At 38.7% G+C, this 24,440-nt stretch overlaps 1 protein-coding gene and 1 long non-coding RNA gene across 3 annotated transcripts in view; both read right to left on the bottom strand.

Moving 5' to 3' along the window:
* Window positions 1-24,440, bottom strand: part of TMCC1 (transmembrane and coiled-coil domain family 1) — a 154,332-nt gene that overhangs the window by 80,915 nt on the left and 48,977 nt on the right. For both annotated transcript variants that reach the window (XM_084765193.1, XM_084765194.1), the window contains exon 3: window positions 20,980-21,666. In XM_084765193.1, the coding sequence (XP_084621319.1) occupies window positions 20,980-21,543 (564 nt within the window). In that variant the 5' untranslated portion in view covers window positions 21,544-21,666. The remainder of the gene's footprint in view (window positions 1-20,979; window positions 21,667-24,440) is intronic.
* On the bottom strand, window positions 17,631-20,959 carry LOC311587886. Its single transcript, XR_014775990.1, has 2 exons — window positions 20,386-20,959; window positions 17,631-19,619 (listed from the first exon to the last, which is right to left on the bottom strand). It is a non-coding gene; the product is annotated as an uncharacterized lncRNA (long non-coding RNA).

The following is a 24,440-nucleotide window of genomic DNA, read 5'->3' as shown; positions in this document are numbered from 1 at the left end:
CAGAGGCAGGCAGATCTCAAGGCAGCCTGGTCTACAAAGCAAGTCTGGGACAGCCAAGACCACACAGAGAAACCCTGTCTCAAACTGCACACCCCTGCCCCTCATCCCCTAGAAAAAAGAAAAAAAAAAAAAAGAGAGAATAGAGAAAAAGTGTGTGTGTGTGTGTGTGTGTGTGTGTGTGTGTGTGTGTGTAAGAGGGAGAAGGGGAGAGGAGAGAGAGAGAAGGAATGAACACATGCATGTCTGGAGACATGGTAATCTAAAGCCAAGTCCAGGTTACAGTTACAAGATTCTATTAAAAAATAGAAATGGAAGCATGTTAAAAAAAAAAAGTCAAAAGACAACAGACAGTACATATTAAGTATCAAACATGAACTGAGATGAGGAGAAGGCTGGGGACTTAGCTCAGTGGTGGAGCACCCAGCACCGGGCTACTAGAAAGAGAGCATAAGAATCACAATTGAACTGAAAAGAGTATAAATGCTTAATGTTCCAGAGTGTAAGACGGCTTAGGGTTAAAGAGATGAAACGTGTTTGCCTTTCTTGTGGAAACTTACTCGTTTGCCTAGTAAAATACAGTCTTTGATGCAACTAATTGTGTTAAAATATTATAAATGAATGTGAAATCAGGTTCTTAGATTAAAAAATATATTTAAAACAGAAAAATTACCTGATCCATTAGGGAAAAAAAATCTCCAAAACTGGCTTATTTTGAAGAATGGAAAGCAATTTTTGGGTGAATAGACAATGACGAAAGTAACAAAACAGCTGCAAGAAAGATGGAAACATAACCTAGACAGAAGTCCAGAGTTTTATATTCTCTCTCTCTCTCTCTCTCTCTCTCTCTCTCTCTCTCTCTCTCTCTCTCTCTCTCATACACACACACACACACACACACACACACTCTAGGGGTCAAATAACCATACCCTTGCTTTTGTAGTTTGTGACAAAAAAAAATTGGCAACATTTTACTATCTCTGTGGAAAAAAGACAAGAATCCTCCCTAGGGTCAGAGGTCATACACCCTTTGTGAACTAGCTAAAGGTGTGCACTCGATTCCTGGGGCCACACTTGTGAACTATGTTAATGACCAGCACAGTATTTGAATACAATCCAAATGGTTCAGACTCTGTAACCTGAGCAGAGTTCCAGGAATTACTAAAGAAGATGAGCAACAGCCACTTAACAATTTTGTTTCTGTTTGTCTTTGACATTTCTGCCCCAATTCCCAATATTTTCCCCTTACTTGTCAAATAATCTACTTCTAAAGCTAGCAAATGAATGGTCTTTGTGTTGTTGTCAGTTTGGCTAAAAAAAAAAAAAAAAAGAAAGAAAAAAAACTTTTAGATTTTTAAAATTATCACTGTAAAAAAAAAAGATTCTTTTTGAATCAGTATCTGTAACCACACTAAGAAAAGGCAACGTGTAACTTTAGATGTTTTCCTATTCATGTATAAATGTGTGTCAAATGAATCAAAGAAACAAACACAAACTAGCTGAGCATGGCACATACCTTTAATCCCAGAAGCAGACACACAGACATCGGTGAGTTCAAGGCCAACCTGGACTATATATAGCAAGTTCAGAACCAGTTGAGAACTTGAATTTCCACATTCTAAGTTACAGGTGTTTATCTAAAGCCGGGAACACCTGAAGTACTTTAAGTTATGACTCCCTCACCTCTTTGGTGTTCTGTCTTAGAACAGAGTTAATTGAAATAAATTGTATTCTTCCTACCCCACTGTAGGTTTTAACCAGCTTTCTGTGATAATCTAGTAGAAGTAACTGCAGTGCCAGCTACCAATCAATCGTTGTAGGATGTAGTAAGGCGTCATTATGAAATACACATCATTTCAGAGTAAGCACTTTAGATACCAGACATGGGAGGGGACAATCCTGGATGGAAATGGAGGACTTAAGAGCACAGCGGTGTTACATAACAACAATGCTAGTAGGGATAGGTGATATAAAGAGTGATGAACTTTGGGAAAGAAAAAGCATAAATGTCTGAGTTTTTAAGCTTTTGTAGGAATGTTGTAAATGAATGATGAGCAAAAGCAGTCCATGAGACAGCTTGCTTTGGCATAGGTCTGTGATCCCAGCACTATGGAGGCTGAAATAGGAGGGTCAGGAGTTCAAGACCAGCCTAGGCTATGTTGAGACCCTCTCTAAAAAGAGAAAGGGATCTCTGTGAGTTCAAGGCCAGCCTGTTCTACAAAGTGAGTCCAGGACAGCCAAGGCTACACAGAGAAACATGTCTCGAATCCTTGCCCCCCAAAAGAAAGAGCAGGTGACCTCACAAGAAAAGACACAGAGGTGTAGAATGGGAATGAAAATGTTAATAAAATTTAGTAGCTAAATTTTAATTTTGTACACATACGTAAACTAATGTCTAAAATTTGAGAAAGGAATATGATTCTTTATTATCTGGCTTTCAAGCAAGGGATGAAATCAATATCCAGAAATCTTCATCAATAATATTGCCAGTTTTAGGGTTCCTTATGCAATTTAGGGTTCTAAAGTGATAGAGATTCTTGCTTTATTAAAACAAATTTGCTGTGACAATCTCATAATAAGTGGTGGATAAGATATTTCATCTGCCTGAAGCATATTAACTTCTGTAGTTTGTAAAAGGTCAAGCAAGTGTCAGTGTCAAGTAGGCCCAGAAGTAGGGCAATTCATCAAGTAGTAAGAAGTTAAAATATGCTCATGGCAAAAAAAAAAAAAAAAAAAAAAAAAACCAGAGTCCCTAATTCATTCTGTAGCTTACCAGCTATAGTGGTGGACCTAAGGAGCAGCCATACTCATCAAGTCAAATTTCATGTTACTGATCTCTACATGCTCTTTAAGATACATTGAAACAGCGTGGGAACGGGAAAATACAAGTGAGGGTAACAATTGGGATGTAATCTGAATAAATTATAATAAATTGAAGAAATAGTTTAATGGCCAACCTTAAAATAAAAAATTTTTAAGGTACATTAAAACAATTGGCCAATTTTTGTTTTTAGTAAAAACAATGTTTGATGCTGGGCATGGTTGCATACACCTTTAATCCCAACACTCAGGAGGCAGATCTCTGTTAGTCTGAGGCCAGTCTGGTTTAAATAGAGATAACTTGTCTCAACCACCACCGCCGCCGCCGTCAAACAAGCAAAAACCAATATAGTAAAATAAAATAAAAGCAATGCTTGAAGTTCTGGGTTTTTTTTCTCCCCAAAACCTCATGACATGCATTGTCTGCCTGGCGTGGTGGTACATGACTTTAATCCCAGAGGCAGGCAGATCTCTGTGAGTTCAAGGCCAGTCTGGTCTACAAAGCCAAGTCCAGGACAGCCGGAAGTGTTATATAGAAAAACCCTGTCTCAAAAACCCCACCAAAACACCAAACCAAACCAAACAATCAGAATGTAATGTGAATAAATTATAATAAATAAAAAATGTAAAACAATAAAAAATAAAGTGTGGAAAAATAAAAATCCAACAATTTATTCCTAAGCCATTCTCAGTATATATGGCCTACACATTTTACACATACCATTTTCTGCGGCTGCCAAGTATCTCACAGCACAGGTAAAGACTGTTTCCACATTTCTGCTGGTACAAACAAGGCTGTCTATGCAAGGCTACAGGAGTGAGCTTTTCTTCAGGGCTGATACCGAACAGGACCCAATACTACAACTTAGTTTTTCCTGAAGCCACATCCACTACAGCTCCTCATTACTCCTACTGCTTCTCAACACACGGGCAGCTCTGGGAAACTGTTCTCATACTATACACAGCATAAGCTACTCGGCTTCCTACTGTTAGTTGGTTTCTCAGGCATTAAGGCCGCTTCTCATAAAAATTAAAAATGAGCACGCTGGGGGTTGCAGTGATATGGTTAAGAGCACTGGCTGTTTTTGCTAAGGACCTGGGTTCCATCCCCAGTCCCTACACAGTGGCTCATAACCATTTTGCAGTTCAGTTTCAGGAGATCTGATGCCTTCTTTTAACTCTGCAGGCACCAGGCATGCACATGGTACACATGCAGGCAACACACTCATGCACATAAAATAAAAATTTAATTAAAATGGAGCCATGCGTGGTGTCACACGCCTTTAAACCCAGCATGTGGGAGGCAGAGGCAGGCGGATTACTGTGAGTTCGAGGCCATCCTGGTCTACAAAGTGAGTTCAGGACAGCCAGGATTACACAGAGAAACCCTGTTTCAAAAAAACAAAGACAAAAGTAATTAAATGATTAAAAAAACTTTGAAGGAATGCCTCATATTCTCCATGTCTCAACTACACAGCGCATGTGCATACTGGACAAGTAATAGGTACTGGTGGAATGTTGGGAATCCTTAAAAGAAGATATGTGATGATTACTATCTTATTCTTTTTTTTTTTTTCCTCTGTGTAGCCTAGGTTGTTTGGACTCACTTTGTGGTTGTAGACTAGGATGGCCTCAAGCTATCCACTTGCCTCTGCCTCCCTGAGTGCTAGGATTAAAGGCAAGTGCCATCACTGCCTGGCTACTATCTTATTTTCTATTCCACTAAAAAGAATCGTATAAATTCTAAAGTTGCATTATCAATAGTTTATAGATTTCATTTTCTGTTTGCAGGTATGAACTTCATAGAGGAAAAAAAATGAAATGGCATATATAGACAATAACAATTCTAGGCCCGGCAGTGGTGGCACACATCTTTAATCCCAGCACTGGGGAGGCAGAGGCAGGAGGATCTCTGTGAGTTTGAGGCCAGCCCAGTCTACAAAGTTAGTTCAGGACAGCCAAGGCTACAGAGAGAACCGTGTCTCAAAATAAATAAATAAATAAATAAATAAATAAATAAATAAATGACAGTAACAATTCCTCTATAATTTCTTCTTAGAAATGTGCTTGTTAGTTTTATGTCACCTTGACATAAGCTAGAGTCATTAGAGAGAACAGAGCTTCAACTGAGAAAATGCCTTCATAAAATTGGGCTTCAGGCAACTCTGTAAGGCATTTTCTCTCTTTTCTTTTCTTTTTTTTGTTTTTTCGAGACAGGCTTTCTCTGTGTAGCCTTGGCTGTCCTGGACTCACTTTGTAGACTGGGCTGGCCTCCAACTCAGAGCGATCCGATCCACCTGCTCTGCCTCCCAAATGCTGGGATTAAAGGAGTGCACAAGGCATTTTCTTAATTAGTGATTGACGGAAGAGGGCTTAGCCCATTGTAGGTGGGGTCACCCCTGGGATGGTGGTCTTGGGTTAGAAAGCAGGCTGAGCAAGCCATGGGGAGCTAGCCAGTAAGCAGCATCCCTCCACGGCCTCTGCATCAGCTCCTGCCTCCAGGTTCCTGTCCTGACTTCCTTTGATGATGAGCACTGATGTGGAAGCATAAGCCAAATGAATCCTTTCCTCCCCAAGCTTCTTGGTCATGGAGTTTCATCACAGCAATAGTAATCCTACCTAGGACAGATATATAAAGGAAAAGTTCTTTGGCAATATTGATGTTCTAACATATATTAGTTGAGTGGCATCTTTAAGATGGTATACAAGGAAGCCATGAGGCAACCTTCATCCAGAGATCTGCAGTTTAAGATAATACTCAGAGAGTAAGGTCACTAGAATTCTAGAGATCCACTGAACTCTAATATCCAGAAAACTGTAAAAGCAAGTAGGTTTTCAAGTAAAAACAAACAAACAAACAAACAAAAAAACAGGAAAGCCTCTGACATTTGGTATGCCTATTTACAACCTTCCCTTCCATACAACACAGCAAACCCCTCAGATGTGATTTAGGGTAACCTTATTCCAACATACACTGCTAAGCAGGTCACAATACCCCACATTAAAGTGACCTCACCATGCCTGGAGGAAAGTAACACCTTCATCTGTGAAGATGAAGCAAAGAAGGACTTGAATAAGCAGGACTTACTAAGGGTGTTCCTGTTTGGTACCATTACATCACAGTCTTTATCCTAGGTCTCTTCCTTATCTACTCCTAAAGCCTGGCATAGCACACCAGCTTAATTATCCCTTTGGGTTTTCTTTTCTTTGGGGGTGGGGAGCTCCAAAGTGATATAAGAACTATGCCACATAAACCTGTATTCTTTTTTCACTCTGTGAAGGGCACACAAAAGATATTTTTCCTTCCCACAGCACAATACCAGGGTGATCTAAATCAGTGTGGACCTTGACTAACATCTGGCTTATTACCCAAGGGACTAACTAGTTTTAGCGTTAGCTGACTTAACCCACTTAGAAAGGCACAAGAGGCAGTCGGTGGTGGCCCACTCCTTTAATCCCAGCACTTTGGAGGCAGAGGCAGGAAGATCTCTGTGAGTTCCAGGCCAGCCTGGTCTATAGAGTAAATTCCAGGACAGCCAGGGCTACACAGAGAAACCATGTCACAGGAAAACAAAACAAAACAAACAAACAAAAAAAGAAAGGGCACAAGAGTTTTGAAGCCAGTGGAAAATGGCAAACTAGCATGTAAGAGCTGCAGTTTTGAATGACACCAGCAGAAAGCAAGAAATCAGAAAAACAAACAAAAATCAAAATGACCCCCAAAACAAAACAAAAACCTGAAAGGCTCCAGCCTGCTCTCTGGAAAAAGACTTCTATGCCAAAAGCCAAAGACTGGGAGGGGTGGCTAACTCTACAGACCCCCAAATTAGAGCAAAGGAATGATAGTAGAAGGTAAGCCCATATATTTAAGGCAAATCTGGGCAACACAGCAAAACCCTAAGAAGGGAAGAAGAGGAATATGAAATGTGACTCAACTATAGAAACAAAATCCCCAAGGAAATGGTTTATGAGCTGTCTCATAAGAAAAATTAGTATAAATGCCAAATAATAAAAAAGGAGGCTGGCAGATAGCTCAGTGGGTAAAGGTGCTTGCCACCAAACTTGAGGACCTAACTTCTGTCCCCAGGACCCATACTGCAGAAAGAGAACCAACTGTTATAAGTTGTCCTCAAACTTCCACATGTGCACAGTAGTACACACGTGCCACAGTATTTGTGCATGTATGCAGAGGCACACATATTTATATATATGCACACTGGGAACACCTGAGGTTGCTTTAAAAGCAGGGCTAACTCAAATGCTTAAAAATATCATGTTAGTGTGCTATCTAATGAGACTGAATCAACAAACTGGAAGGAATCTAGGCAGACTCTAATCCTGCTGAGGTTTGGAATAAGGAACTGAGACATAACTGAGAATTTCAGTCTCCCTCCTGGTCTTCCAGAACACAAGCATCCATCACCGCAGCCATCATCTACCACTCAAACACAAAGGCAAGGGGTTAAATGAAGAAAAACACACAGAGAGAAGAGGACCTACAGATATTAAAACCCAAGGGTTTGAAAACAAAACCAACCAACCAATCACCACCACCAACAAACTGGCCTAATTACTTTGTAACAAAATGTACCAGTGTACAAGGGATCACAAAAAATAATTTCCTATACCATCTTATTGGCTCTCTCAATTGTCAAAACAAAACAAAACCATGGCTGACTAGATATTTGAGACAGGTTTGTAACATGAAAGAATAAAGCATAGGTTTAGAGGGGAGACATACACATTACAGGAAACAAAAGAAAATATTCCCCAAAGACAAATGAAAACAAATTCATAAAATAAGAACATGCTGCTTTAAAATCAGAGCAGATGTGATGGTTAACAACTTTAATCCCTGCACTTGGGAGGTAGAAGTAGGTAGATATCTGAGTTCAAGGCCAGCCTGGTCTACAGAATGAGTTTCAAGACAGACAAGACTAGACAGAGAAACCTTGTCTCATAAAACAAAACATAACAACTAGTCAGATAAACAACAACAACAACAACAAAACACGTGAGAAATTAAGTTGCCCTCTGACCTCTGAGCTGGTGCATACACACACCAAGTAAATACAATTGTTTTTAAAAAAGTCTATGGAGAAATTTTTTCTAACCCACAATTCAACACTCAGCCAAACTACCAATGAAGTATGATAAAAATAGGGATAATTAGAATTGGTTTAATTTCTGCCCTCATTTTTGTAAGCATTCTGGAGAATGGGCTTTGGAATAAACCAATTAAGGCAAAGTATGACATCAAGAAAATAAGGATTCTGTATTTATTAACAGATTTAAAAGTCACAGGACAAAAAATTGCACCAATCCTACAAAGCAATCAATTCAGACTAAAGGAAAAAGTTAGAGCTTCCAGAAATACATTGTCAAGAAAAAGACAAAACTGGGCTTGAGAGACATCTTAGAGGTTAAGAACTCTCTCTGCCCTTCCAGAGGTCCTGAGCTCAATTCCCAGCAACCACTGGGTGGCTCACAACCATCTATAATGAGATCTGGTGCCCTCTTCTTGGGTGCAGGAGTACATCAGGCAGAACACTGGATATGTAAGAAATCTTAAAAAAAAAAAAAAGAAAAGAAAAGAAAAGGAGAGAGAGAGAGAGAACGAATACCAAGAAGAGAATATGGTATTTTGAAGCTATTGGAGAGATGTATAGGTTTTAGAATTTGAAAATAGACAATAATAATTATAAGACAATTTAAAGAAGTAACTTTATGGACAATGACAACTGCTTAAAAGGGGAAGGAAATATATTCTTATTGGTATGACATTAACAGTACACTGAGAAGCAGGCATGGTAGCACACATGTTTAATCCCAGCACTCAGGGAGGCAGAGGCAGCAGGTCTCTGTAAATTTGAGGCCAGCGTGGTCTACAAAGTGAGTCCAGAACAGCCAAGGCTACACAGGGTTTCTCAAAAAACAAACAAGCAAACAACAACAAAACCCCTAAACAACAACAACAACAAACCACTACCACCACCACCACCACCACAACCACCACCACTACAACCAACAAAAACAAAACAGTACAGTGAAATTTAAAAGTTAACTAAAACATGTATGGGGAGAGGGAGATAAGAAAAGAGCTAAATTATCATCTTTAATAAAATGAAAATAGCATAGGCAAAGTTTCTTAGATAAATCTAGAACAAAGTAAAAAAACACAACAAAACAAAAAAACCAAAGAACCAAAAAAACACAAAAAACCCAAGGTTGTCTGAACAAGTGGGAGTGAGTCATTAATTTCTCAAACTCTTGCAGAGAACTAATTCCTTTTTCTACATATTTATAGTGATAAACATATTAACGAACATACACTTTCCGTGAAGTTAGTTAGATATGCTGCAGAAATAACCGCACATGAGCATTCTGAAACTTAGATGGTAGTAAATTAATTTGTGGAAATTCCTTCATAGAAAATAAAATAAAAATAATATATTCACATATAGACTGCTTCAAATTCCTAGTGTTGACAAGCAAAGAAAGGATTTTTAACTAGTTCATTTCAATAACTCCCTGAAGTATGACGGTGCTTATGCAATCAAGCTTTCACCTCTAGCTTCTACTTGTTCCTATGGCCAACCTGCACTACTAGTCTTAGGGCCACAGTTCACTTATCCTCTGTCAAAGCTTTACAGAGCTCCATCTGACTATTCAAATGGTACTAGAATAATACAGAAGTCTCATATCATACATACTGAATGATACAAGATACAAACCAAGACAAAGGAAAAAAAAAATCAGTGTGCAAACCTTGTTCTTTTATTTATTTATTTATTTATTTATACAATCAAGCATTTCTGCATTTATTTACTACAGGACCATTTATTTATTATTTTGATGTTAATTTGGTATTTTGCCTACATATATGTTTTTATGAAGGAGTTGGATCCACTGGAACTTGGGTTACAGATAGTTGTAAGCTGCTGTGGGTGCTGGGACTTGAACCCAGGTCCCTTGGAAGAGCAGCTAATGTTCTTAACCACTGAGACATCTTTCCAGCCCACAGTGCGAATCGTAAAGGAAAGCGATAAAGATAGTGTTTAAAGAAAATGAATGCTTAAAACATTCAAAATTTCAGACATGTAATGGCTTTTGATCTTTTCGACTGAATATCACTGCCTTTCACAAAGATATTTTGGGTAGGCTTTGGGGGTCCCAATAGTAGCTAATATTTTTTTCTCATCTAAATTTTCTCTACCAAAGAAATAAAAAAAAAATTTACCCAGAAAAAATTTACTTAGACACAAAAGATGTGAATCATATATCTAAATGAGATAACTACCTTATTGGTTTTATTTAATAAAACACATAAGCTACAAATCCTTATAACAAGAAAAACAAATCAAAGATATTATGAATTAGTATATCAATCTACAAATCTCTAGTACTGCAAACCCAGTGACATAAAACTATGAGCAAAATACAAAGGGCACAGCATGTAGATCCAAAGCAGGTGACACTGTGACCTACATTCTTCTCTAATCGGCTCAGAAAACCTTTATGCCCAGGCTCACAAAGCTAACCTTCTGACAACAGAAAATGGTACTAGCTCTCCTTTATATGCCAAGAAACTGAGGCAAGTTCAGGGACACCTCACAGCCCTTGAAGGCTACATTTCTAAAAGGATCTATTAATATAGTAAGTATATGACATCTAAGGAAAATAGAAGATGCAAAAGCACTGTATTTATCAGAAATGTCTCATCAGAGACAGTCATATTGACATAACAAAACCTGTGTACACACTCGTTCCTTGTGATTTGCATCACCACAGAAGTGGACAGCTCTGTGAAGCAGCTACAGTTTCTGTATGAAATGTTCCCCACAGGTTTGTGCTTGGAATGTTTGCCACCTGTCTGATGGCACACACCTTTAATCACAGTACTCGGGAGGCAGAGGCAGGTGGATCCCTGTGAGTCCAGCTTGGTCTACAACCGAGTCTAGGACAACCATGGCTAATACAGAAAAACCCTGTCTCAAAAACCAAAAAGACGTGGGAACCTTTTGGATATGGGATTTAGCTGGAGAAAACAGTCATAGGGAAGAAGTCTTTGAGGTATATTATAACCCTGACTCCCTCCTATTTAGTCCCATTTTCTGTCTGCCATGTAAGAAGCTCTTCTGAGCCAGCTGTGGTGGTGCACACCTGTCATCCCAGCACTTGGGAGTCAGAGGCAGGAGGATCTCTGTGAGCTGGAGACCAGTCTGGTCTACAAAGCAAGTCCAGGACAGCCAGGCCTACACAGAGAAACCCTGTCTCAAAAATGAAACAAAAGAGAAGGAGGAGGAGGAGGAGGAAAGCAGCAGCAGCAGCAGCTCCTCTTCTGCCACATGCTCCTGCAGCCATGACAATCTACCTATGCATAAAAGGCTGAAAACAAAACAAAACACCAAAAACAAAAACCCATGGACTGACCACTGTGAAACTGTGAGCCCAAGTATATCCTTTTCCTTTTAGGTTGTTTCTGATATTTTTTCCCAGCAGTGAGAAAAGTAACTTGTTGAGAGTAGAAAACCTGGATATCTCAGCCTAGAAGAACATGTAGCTGTAAGCTGATAAACTGGCTCATTAGGCAAAAGCCTTTACCACCAAACAGGATCATTTGAGCTCAATACCTGGAACTCATGGAGGAAGGAGAGAGGTGACACCTTCAAGTTGTCCTATCCTATGCTCTAAAAAGGTTGTTTCAACATCCATTTACACAGTGGCCTTATATACTATGAGTTGTTGTTTTTCCAAGACAGGGTTTCTCTGTGTAGCCTTGGCTGTCCTGGACTCACTCTGTAGACCAGGCTGGCCTTGAACTCACAGTGATCCACCTGCCTCCCTGCCTTCCGAGTGCCTGGGATTAAAGGCGTGCACCATCACGCCTGGCCGTTATTTTTATTTTATTTTATTTTTTAATAAATAAGCCATGTGCGCTCTAGAGGGCTATGTATGTTCTAATAGGCTTCCATTTGACTGCAGTTTTAGAAAACATCCTCAGAGGATGCATGTGGAGGAGGTGGGAATGATCTTCTGTCACAGTGATGCACTCCTCCACAAGATCTGAGAAAGAAGCCACGAAGAAATACCGCTTGCTGGTTTGCTCCCCATGGCTTGCTTAACACACTTTCTAATACATCCCTGGACCACCTACCTAGGAGCGGCATTTTCTACAATTGGCTGGGCCCTCCAGTAATTATCAATCAGTAATTAATGAAATGCACCACAGGGTTCCCCACAGGCCAATCTGATGGAAGCATTTACTCAATTGAGGTTCCTTCCTTAAGTTTACATAAAACTAGCTGGTACAATCTTTAATCTTATAGGTAGGATTTTATGACATTTAATACTCAAAGAGCAGTGTAAAGGTCCTATCTCTATAAACTAACAACACTGAATTTCACTTACCTCCCTCTTCAAATATCTTTTATGTTTAGTTACAAATTATATACATAGGACTTTTTCTTGCAATGTCATATAACAAAAATTGAAGTAAAAAGGGTGAAGTTTAACAAATGTGGAAGTTGTAGTGCTTTCCCCCCCCCACATCCCACTGATTTTATATTGCAATGCTGTTGGGAGAATATTTGGACCAACACTAAAAAGAACAAAAACAAATCAACCAACAATATTTTATTTTCTACACATACACATTGTTTGCAACGGAATACACATTGAGGGGAAGCAGTAGTTGCCTTCTGGCAATTTCACTGTGACTTTCTTATTGTAGATAGAATCAAAAATAGGAAACGAGGTTTTGCATTTTATCTGTTTCTTTTTTTAAAAAGTAATTAACAGGTCTGAAGCCTTATATCAATTACTTAAGATCAACTTTTGTTGTTGTTGTTTTAGGAAAATTAGTTTGTAGTTAATTTAATTTTTTGCCAATCTACTTCCTTCTAAGACCTTCTGTAGCTTCTGAACTTATAATGTACTAGCTACACTACATGCACAATAAAAACAGCCAATATTACACTTTCTGTGCTATGGAAAAACCAGCCAGAACTTAAGACTATGTCTACTAGAACTCTGGACATGAAGAAGTTTGAATTTTTCCTAAGCCCTAATTACCTCATTAAACCTCTTTTTGGATTTATTTATTCTGTGTTTTGCCTGCATGTATGTCTGTGAGCCAAGAGTGTGCCTAGCGCCTGCTGAGGTGGGAAGAAGGTGTTGGCCTCCCTGGAACTGGAGCTAGGGATGGTTGTGAGCTGCCATGTAAGGAACCACGCCTAGACCCTCTGCAGCAGCAGTAAGCCTGGGCCAGGCACTATTTTCCTAATTTCCTAATTCAGGCTATAGGCCTGAAAACAACCTTACAAAGAATATTACAAACTATATCGGGAAAAGCTTGATTATTGGATGGCTGGTTAAAATTCAGTATTGCCAACGCAGGTTTCTTGGCATATTAATAAGGTTACATTAAGTATGAGTTTTGCCTTCATTACCCTTTCTAACTGAAATGTTGTATTATGGCTTCTGTGAGACTTTCATAATAAATTCTCGACACCCACCCACCCATATTCACAATGCAGAAGTACCTCCACAAAGACTGCTTATTCAGCTGGTCACCTCATTAAATAAGACATATTTTAGACATTGTAAGTAATCTTTTGTTAGTTTATTTAGAAATCCGAGCTATACAACATCACTGCTCACATTTTAATTGTAGTGTTAAAAGTAACTCTGTATCTAGAGAGATGTCACAGTAGGCGCAAGCCTCTCTGCTGCCTGAGCCTCAGCATCCACATAAAAGTTGCATGTGGCAGCACCAGCACTCTTCTGGTAAGACGGGAGGCAGAGACAGGGGATTTCCAGATATTTTCAAAGTCTTACCTACACACAAAGCAAGAGGTACACATTAATGCAGAATGTGGAGTACTTGTGATTTTTTAAATGTCAAGGTTCAAAAGTGAAATCTCATCTGCTTACACTGACCAATGAGATCATAGGTCATGATGATGTAACATCCAACTAAGTAAATGTTCAACACATACTTGTCAGTTTCTGAAATTCACACTTTGCTCAGCCCACTTTTGTGCTAACTTGCCAAAGCTGCCTGTTTTTCTTAAGAATGCTGTGACCACTGAGGGAAACAGTTTACTCTAGAGATGGTCTTATATTTAATGTCTGCCGTGGTCTGTCTCTAAGTGTCCATTATGAATCCCTGTCAGTGTTTTAGATAACAAGACTGGCAGCGTCCTTGGGAAACCACAGCTCTCCCCCTAGCTTCTAAGACTGGAGGTTATGATAAAGTACCAAGGCCCCAGGGAGCAGAAGGGGAATCAGAAACAGGGTTTATGTTAAATTCCTTTAAAGGTCCCTTTACCTTAAAGCATGCCACTACTTCTCAAGATAAAGAATAATAGGTTAAATTTATTTTTTTTGTTTGTTTTTATGCTAGAAGTTGAACTCAGATCCTCTTACGCAACTTCCCCACTGCTGAGATGATAAGCAAGCACCACCACAAATGGCTCAGACTCTAAAGAATGGGCTCCAATTTGCTTTATACTGCATCTTCATCATAAAACTTGCTGTTTCTGAGTGTAAGAAACATAATTCAGATTTGAAAAGCAAACACATATAACAAGTCTACCTATGCTGTTAAACTTTGTACACTTCACTCATTTCTTTAATATTTTCCAATTTACTGGAATGTAAGTTTCTCAGGCATATACTAAAGATTTTCTAAATTTCATTGATATCAGTGTAATGTCTTGTTTTTCATTTATCAACATCAATAACATCTTTTTGTATTTATTTCCAATCAAACAACCACATTAAAGGCTGACTTAAAAAAAGATTGACTTTATTTTCTATATGAGTATTTTGCCTGCATGTATGTTTGTGTAACACATTTTTGTATTGTGTCCTTAAAAGGCAGAAAACGGAGTTGGATGCCCTGCAACTGGAGGGACAGGTGACTATTAACTGTTAAGTGGGTGCTGGGAACCAAGCCCGGTCCCCTCTGCAAAAATAGTACTCTTAGCTGCTGAGCCATTTCTCTAGCTCCTGACATAAAATCTTTAAAGAAAAGAAAAATCTCCTGGGGTTACCATCTACTTACTGGACAGCAAACCTTTCAGTGATTTCCTGCCTCACCACAGTAACACTGGAATTACAAATGCACCCTACCACATCTGACTTTTTGTGTGGGTTTTGGAATCTGAACTCAAGTTGTCAGGCTTGCAAAGCCAAGTGGTTCTACCCACTGAGCACCTCCCTGACCTCATCACATTCACATTATATTTTTAAATTTGTCTTCAGCAAAGGCTATAACTATACACACTAGCTCTAAGTGCTGAAAACTAACAACCCCAAAGTTACTTGACTTGGTGATCAAAGCTTGGCCTATGAAGTATCTGTTAGGGAAAACAAAGAGATCAATCTATGTTTTCATTTTTAACTTATGGCCACTTTTCCAGTCCTGTATTATTAGCAGTCTGTAAAACATTCCCTTGCAGGTGTCAACAACCCAACCAATACTAAATATATATAAGACAGAGAACTTTGCTAGAGTTTATAAAAATTACACATAATTTTTCTAATGTTAATTGGGAAAATAAACAGTATTTCCTTAAGGTTTCTAAGAAATCTAATTCCTTAAAATTCTTTATCTTTTAAAATTCAACACTGTCAAGTCCTACCTCTTCTACTGTTTTTTCTACAGGCTATAGTGATCAAATCAATTCAAATTACAAGTGCTTAATCCAATCCACTCCTAAATTTAATTCTCCAGGTCTCACCTTCTCCGCCTGTACTAGCCTAGTGGCCCCACCTAGAGGACAGCAACAGGAATCACCCTTTCTCCTGCCTCATTTTCTTCCTGGCACAGAACACTGATTTCATTATGGCTCAGTTAATACTACTTCAGAAATTTCATTAACACATCCATCTCCCTGAACCCACTCACTGTTTCTATTCTAGTTATAGCCAAACATTATAAAATTCTATTGGCATCTCTCCATATTGTAGTAAGTGAACCCCAAAGAGTCCCCTACTACAACCTGATAAAGATAGTGTACTCCTTAATTTTGCTTCTCTAAAAGGGAAAATAGTGTAGTGAATCTAAAACAAAATGATGAATTCTTAACTTCAATAACAATAATCAATGACTTCAAATTTTTTCTTCAGAAGATCCAAGATTTGCACTGACTTTTTTTTTTTTTTTTTTTTAAATGTATACAGGCCACATGTGTGCCTACAGGCCACAAGAAGGCACCGGATCTCATTACAGATGGTCATGAGCCACCATGTCGTTTCTGGGGAATTGAACCTTTGGAAGAGCAGGCGGTGCTCTTAACCTCGGAGCCATCTCTCCAGGCCCCCTTGCACTCACCTTTTAATGTCCTTGTAAGTTTACTCTTTCTTGGAATTTATGGCAAAAAAAAAAAAAAAAAAAAAAAAAAAAGTAGTGGTATGTAGATTGCAGATTCAGGTTTTTTTTCCAAGACAGGGTTTCTCTGTGTAGCCTTGGCTGGTTTGGACTCACTTTACAGACCAGGCTGGACTTGAACTCACAGAGCTCTACCTGCCTTTGCCTCCCAAGTGCTGAGATTACAGGCGTGTGTCACTGCACCCAGCAACCTGCAGATTCTTGTTGCACTTACTATGGAATTACCACTACAACAAGTAACACAGAGTACATAATTCCAACAAGATGGAAGAATGGACCTTCGGCCTACAGTAGGAATCCTCATACATACCATTTTCTTTCTAACTGAAATTCAGAGTGGCTTTACCCACAGGAGCAAACAACTGTGCTTCATGACTATCACCTCACAACTAAGCTCTCTGAGACCTCAGCTAGATTTTCTTCCCTGTGTTATTTCATCTTGAATAAAACTAGCTAAAAAAACTCTCTATATTTTAAATTTACTTTTAATAGTTTATTTTTATTGTAATATAATTATATCATTTTTCCCTACCCCATAATCCCTCCCTTCTTTGCTCTTAAACTTGTGGCTTGTTTAATCATTGCTACATATATACATCAGACACACACACACACACACACACACACACACACACACACATACACACACATACACACACACACATACACACACACATACACACATACATACACACATACACACACATACACACACACATACAGACACACACATACACATACACACACACATATACACACACATACACACACATACACACACACATACACACACACACATACACACACACACACATACACACACACATATACACACACACATACACACACTCCTAAATACATAAACACAACCTGCTTAGTCTATATTATACTACCTATATATCTATGATCTCAGTGATAATTACTTGGTATTGAATAACCAATCAGGGTAGCTCTTCCAATCCCTAACCATATGCTAAATATTTGTCCTTATACCCACAGATAGATGTAATTCTGACTCCTCATCAAAAAAATGTGTCTTTGTAAGAGACAGACCATTACAGAAAACTACAACCAATCAAAACGCAGAAAACTAGAGATCATGTGGTGTCCAATCTAAAGGGATACATCTGTAGTAGAATTCCTGCTCCTAAGGCTCAAAGATCATATTAGAATAGAGAGATTGCAAAATACAGAGAAGCAAGAAGTTTGCTGAAACTCTGTTTCCTGGAAATGTCAGAGAAGCTATAGACCCATGAAGCGTCATCAAACAAGATCCAGACACCATGTCCACTGACATGCTAACATAGAAGGGGTCTCAACCCCAGACAACTATGGACAAACAGGAAATGCTAAGAACATGCCAAGGAAGAGTCCCTCTAAAATATATTTTCAACATGCAAATGCCTTTCAGAAATCTTAGTACTTCCCTATTTCCAATCACATTATCAAACTCACTCAGCTTTGCACTCACATTGCTCAAAGACCTTTCTCCTAAGCTGAAAATTTAAAATTTAATTATATACATTACTCCAACTTCTTCTCTCTATTTCCTGAATGTCTGCTTATTCTCAGTAGGGTTCTACGTGGGTATTAATGTAAAAGTACATCTTTCTGGATTATAGATGTTGTAGTTCCAGAGTTTTGTATAGTCAATGTTAAATAAAAGCCAAAACTGGAATGTACAAGGAAAAAAAAAAAAAGAATTAACAAGCAGCTAGGCACAGTGGCACATGCCTGTAATCTCAGCACTCGATGAGGCAAGGGCAGACAGATCTCTGTGAGTTCAAGGCCAGTCTGGTGTACAAAAGAGTCCAGGACAGCCAAGGCTACACAGAGAAATACTATCTCAAAAAACAAAAATTAAAAAAATGCATAGTCCTAGCTTTCCAGGGGACAACTGAGTGCTTATTGTTGCTTTTGAGGATGTTAGTTAAAATTGAGTTTTTGCAGTTTTTCTTTATATCTCAATTACTTTTACAACTGATTATTAGTTTTGTTATCTTTTGATGAAAAGATATATTTCATAGGCTTCATAGTTCTAGGACATTCTTCAAAGTCTAGATTCTATAGAATAACTCTACAATTTGCCTCTACCTTTAGCCCTCCTTTGGACTTGCCCTGCTCGTAATTTAGTCCTGTATGATTATTGCTTCCCACCTAGGCCTTTTCACTGCTGAGGGTGGAACCTGAGGTGCTAACACATTGATCGACTGAGCTCACTAGGAGGAGGGGGTCAGGACCTACAGTGAATAGGTGGTCAACTCTGTCAGCTCTAAATAACTCATCATCTAATCCTACTGCGCTTTACAGCTATTTTGATTTCCTAAGTGTGCCTGAAGAAAAAACTGGAAAGCAAAGCAAGTGTATAGTGTTTCCAAACTTGAAGCAACATTAAGTATTATTTAGCATAATGACCTCATCTTGGAATTAAAGAAATGAAACCTAGAAAGGTGAATTTCTTTAAGGTCACATTGATAACAGAATTTAACAACAGAAAAAGAACTAGAATCTAAGACCGCAGGCTCCCAGTTCTGGGCCTGGCTGTACTCACCCTGCGCCTGAAGATGTGGCTTATATACCTCCAGCCCCCCAACAACACTGGGAGGTCTTTGGTAACAAGGTAGCAAACTGACTTTAGTACTGTAGTATCTCAAAAAGCTAATCTACAATTTAGGGATGTTTAAGGGATACTTAACAAATCTGTAGAATGAAGTCACTGTTATAAGAAAAGTAATGAAAAGAGCACTGCAGATTTGCATGCTGCACCTCAAATTTGTATGAACAGTATAAATACTTGCGTGTATCCATACATGTATATATGTAAAATATAAGGAAAATAACAAAGACACTTTTGGAGGACAGGTGATCTGAGAAACTACCTTAGAATAGACAACATGACTATGGCCAAAGATAAGCTTATACAAGTTCAAAGTGCGAATACTGAAACTAAAAAAAAAAAAGTTCTAGATTACTTAAGCTCCTAAACACTCTAGTTGTGAAACAGGCTAATTATGAAAGCACGAGCATACTTAACGTAAGGTTTCTGCTGTCTCATCAACAACAATGAAAAACCAATCTATCAAAGCCAAGAACGGGGCTGTTTGAGTATCAAGGAGAAAATTTCACATGTTTAAACACACTTCTTTTACATCATAAGCACAAAATAAATGGTAGCTATCATTTTAACTGTCATTAGATAATATAAGGTACACTCATCTCTTAATTTCAAGTTATTTTAATATTACAATGTTAAGTATTTTCATATTCTCTAATATATGACGAACAAACTATTATATTACAGCAAGCTGTGTCACAATATTATACAATCAATAACAATTTATAGTGAAATTATGAAAAAATGCCTATGCAGGGCATGGTGGTGCACTCCTGTAATCCCAGCACTCTAGGTGGCAGAGGCAGGCAGATCTCTGTGAGTTTAAGGCCAGCTTGGTCTAGAAAGTAAGTCCAGGACAGCCAAGGCTATACAGAAAAACCCTGTCTTGAAAAACCAAAAAAAGAAAAAAGAAAATGCCTAAAACAGAGTTTTAGGTGAAAAACATTCAGCATTAAATGAGTTAAAAAAAAACATTAATAAAGTTAAGTAAAAAAGTTTTCCTCAATTTATTTCTGAAATGCAAGTAGCATATTGAAAAAAAAAAAAACAACCTACCAAAATATTGGCGAGATATATTCATTCTTTCTTCCTTTCTTTCCTGAATTTTCAGTTTTCTACACTGAGCACATTTCTTTAAAATTCAAAACATTTAGTTTTTAAACTTTAAAGACAGAGCACTTTTGAGAAAACAATTGCTTATGACTATCAATGCGCCTTTGTGAAGTCAAAACGATCTTCTAACTGATGTGACCTGACCAAGTTTATCCTGTACATTTGTACTGTGGATATCTGCAGAGAGGAGACTGCTACTCTCACAGGTTTGTAATAGTTTAAGTATGTTAATAAGGTTTTTCTATAGGTAAATATTGATCCTAATAAACCTAAAGAGGTAAGGAAAACAGAACCTTTGGGCTGGGTAGCTGAGTTGGTAGAGCGCTTGCCTGTCTAGAAAAACAAAACAAACAAACACACAAACAAATCCTCGCACTTGGGAGGTAAAAGCAGGAGGACCAGCACTTCAAAGTGGTCCTCTACTACACAGTAAGTTTGAGACCAGCTTGCGTTACAGGAGAAATCTCTACCACCACCAGATGGTTCAGTGTGTACAGGTGCTTACTACCAAGATTGATAACCTGAGTTCAATTCCTAGGAGTCACACAACGGAGAGAACCAGCTCTTGCAAGTTCTTCTCTGGCACACACACACACTCTGTGATATGCCCCTACACACACACACATACACACACACACACACACACACACACACACACACATGAAAAAACCTGCAGAACTTCCAATGATCAACATCCCATGATTGTTCTAACCAAATTCAATCTCTATCATCACAGAAAAGCTATGTTTTACACACTGGTACAACTGAAAATTTTCTTTTTCTTTGAGACATGGTTTCACAGTGCACAGACTGCACATTGTAAAGACATTTTGTGCCTAAACCACTTCACAGCCAATTATTGATCCTCCTGCCTCCCCATCCCAAGCACTGAGATTAGAAGTATGTACTACCAGACCCATTTTATAAAATCCAAAATACTACCTTAAAAACCAGACAGGTCATTTGCCATGAGACCATATGTGTGCATATACATGCCTATAAAAACAGCAAGTTAACATAAGTGGAACAGACTCACCCGTTCTGCAGCTGCCTCCTCTCCAGGTATACACACAGCAGCAGCACAAGCTATTTCCATCACAGAAGAGCTGGTAGGAGCATCAGTTGTGGATGAAGACCTGGGTCGACCTGACTGTATAACAGCTGTCATTTCTTGGCCAGACTTCCTGTTGATTTGAGGACTTCCCTTTGGGGCTTCTGACTTGCCCCGCCTACTATGCAAGCTTGTCCCTCTCTTCATCTTGGGTGGCACTCGGATCTGCTGCAGAACACGATTCAGAGCTGTGGGGTGGGTGGAGACACCATCAATCTCAGCACACGTGTTCTGACTGTCCAGATCCACTTCAGGCTCTGGCTCTGTCTGAATCTGCTGCACATCGTGTGGAGACACTGATGACCTCCTGCGCTGGTGCTGGAAGAGATGCTTCAAGCCTTGGCCAATCACATTAATGTTCTCCAGAGCATTGTGGGTCATTTTAGACAACTTTTGTTCTGAGTCTGTCTGCCTCCTGGCTTCTGCATCTTGGGATTTGCCTCCAGGATCAGGGTCCTCATATAATTGTTCACTGCCGGAAGGCTCCATCAGTAAGCTTAATAAGCTTATTTGCAAACTCAAAAAATTTTAAACACACCGAAACTGTCAAATTAGGTAGGCATTTGCTTCATGAGTGACTATGCATGCAGCTGTGACACGGAGGCTTCATGCCTACCTAATGTTAAAAAAAAAAAAGAAAGAAAAGAAAAAAACAAAAGAAAGCAACCTTGTATCATATATCCATGCAGAAATACAGAAACACTACAGTTAAAACAAAGAAAAACATGCAGCTAGGCAAACAAATAAGTACTATAATTAAGCAATCTTTAATCAGAAGATTAAAAGATAATTTTTCAGATAATGGGTTATGTTATTTTACAGAATAAAAAGTCCAAAACAAAGATACAGAAAATGAAAATACCAATGCTTTAAAAAAAAAAAAAAGATCCAATATATGAAGAAGGATACTAGGGGCCACCCTGGAATAGATACCATAATAACAGTTGGCAAAACAACCAGCCACTGCTTAGAAAAAAATCAAGAGGAAAGATCATCTAGTATGTTTAATCTAGTTGAGGCAATTGAATTCTTTTTTATTTATAATCACAGCTAAGTATCTACATGCTGAAACTCAACAAATTCAGAGAATAGTGGGAGATAAATATCCTAATCTGTGTGAATTTTAGTAAAAATTTGGAATCTCTTGCTACCATCCATCCATATTCATCAAGCTCAATGATAATTAGGTGATAGGTTTGTTTTGGGAGGGCCAAAACCAAGAAAACTCTTGTAAACTGAATTTATTGCTGAAGCCAAAATAACATGATGGGCCCCCATAAATGAGCAGTCCAGACAGATCAGTCTTTGGAGAGAATAGAGCTTTGCTTAATACCAGCTCTCAAAAAGGGAGATTAAAAAAAAAAAAAAGAGGGGAGACATACCTGTAATCCTAGCACTCAGGAGGCTAAGATAGGAGCATAGAGGCCTTAAAGTCAATCTGGACTACACAGCAAATTCTAAGCCAGTCTGAGCTATATAAGTAACACTGATTCTTTAATTTTAAAAAAGCAGCAGAGAGATTCAAATAAAGTCCCTTCTTCAACAGCATTATTCTTGCCAGAAGCTTCCTATCTATCTACCTAAACTAAAAGACAAAGATGTAGTAAAGTAACTTGGTACAATGGAAGAGCAGAGAACAATGAAAGGTCAAAGGTCAAATGCCAGTATTAAACACAGGAAAAGGAAGCTGAAACTAAGAGCATGATGGTCATGACTACTGAAATCACATGCAAAAAGGAAGGGTGGATGGTCTGGAATCAGATCTCTTTTCTTTAATAAAAAGTGTTTTATTTTTATTGAGTTTGTGCAAATATATAAAATTATTGTAGAAATGAATAGAAGCTACCGGAGAGGACAAAACATGATACAGGAGGTTCTTGCATATTTTCTCTCAATTACTGTTGTTTAGAAGGCTTTGAACCTCCCTATGTTACAAGTGCCCTGAACAATCTGCCACTGCCAGTTAAGCACTTGAAGTTCCTGTTCTAGGGTATGAGTCCTGCTGCCACCAAGTGGCAAGGCAGAAGGCATAAATGAGCTCACTGTCAACATGGGCTACCCATGCTGAAGGTCAGGAAACACAAATCCACTCATATTTCCTGATGACTATTCTCAGACTTTCTCACTAACACTGCAGCTCCGTGGTCCCTAATCTTTCAAACCGGTTTCCTTAACTGCTGACTCTTCATGACTCAAGCACAAAGAGTGACAGTTGAAAATGCCTCTCTCTCATCAGTACTTTTCTACTTTCTAAACACCATCTGTTTCTTCATTCTGGAAAAACGCAACTGAGAGCAGCTGTGGTGGGGAAGCTCCCTGTCCTTCACTGAAATTCTTTGTGGCCCCACAGAAATCTTGACATCCATATGGCCACCTACCCCTTTCCTAATTGCACATTTGCATTAGTTTGTTGGTCTCTCTTTGAGACCACAAAGAAGAAGAAAAAAACTTATTGCTTTGATTTAGTGCAGTTTTCTGGGGCTCTTTGTGGGCAAAACTTTATTTATTTATGTTTTTTGAGACAGGGTTTCTCTGTGTAGCCTTGGCTATCCTGGACTTGTCCTGTAGACCAGGCTGGCCTCGAACTCACAGATATCCACCTGCCTCTGCATCCCTGAGTGTTGGGGTAAAGGTATGTACCACCATGCCCAGTTTGTGGGCAAAACTTTTGCCAACAGTACACTTGTTTAATTATCCTGACCTTCCCTCCTAAGTTTGCCTGGCAGACTAATGGTTACTGAATTGTATTAATCTTAGATTGAAAGTGCTGTGTGGCCAAGATGTCAGCATTCTTCTCACACTGGGCTTCAAAGATTGAGAATATGAAGGATGTCAATTCAAAGCTGACAGTTACGAGGTAGTTTGTGATTTTACTCATTTTACATTATACTAGCCACATGGTGCAATTGATCTGGTTGTTGTAAGAAAAATAAAGCCAGTTTATCCCATCAGACTAAAGGCTACAATGAATAAAATACGTTACTAAGGTAGCTAAGAAACTAAATGAACTACTTATTTCACACATGAAAAAATTATAGGAATTGACTACTCAGCATATCTTTCTTTGGGCAGTATTGGGAACTAATCAACTTTACCATCTGTCTGCTTCCTATCCAAAAAACTGGAGACTATGGTACATTTTAAATGTCAGTTAACTTCATCAGAGACTTCCCTAGTATATTTGTATATTGTTTATTTCTTGTTGTTTTTTGGGGTTTTGTTTATTTTTTTAAAAAATTAAAACGCCTGATTACAAAAGAGATGCTGGCAATCCCTAGGGAGGGCGCTGACAGCTGTGAAGATGAGGGAATGTTGTTTTAAGATTTCTAATGGCAAGACTTATCTAAATTACACAGGCTAGTACAGGCTTATGGAACATGTAGCCC

This window comes from Acomys minous, assembly GCF_964271855.1.
Source record: "Acomys minous genome assembly, chromosome: 17".
Lineage (NCBI taxonomy): Eukaryota > Metazoa > Chordata > Mammalia > Rodentia > Muridae > Acomys > Acomys minous.
Note: the sequence above shows the minus strand (reverse complement) of the source record. Positions and strands in the feature narration are given on the sequence as shown.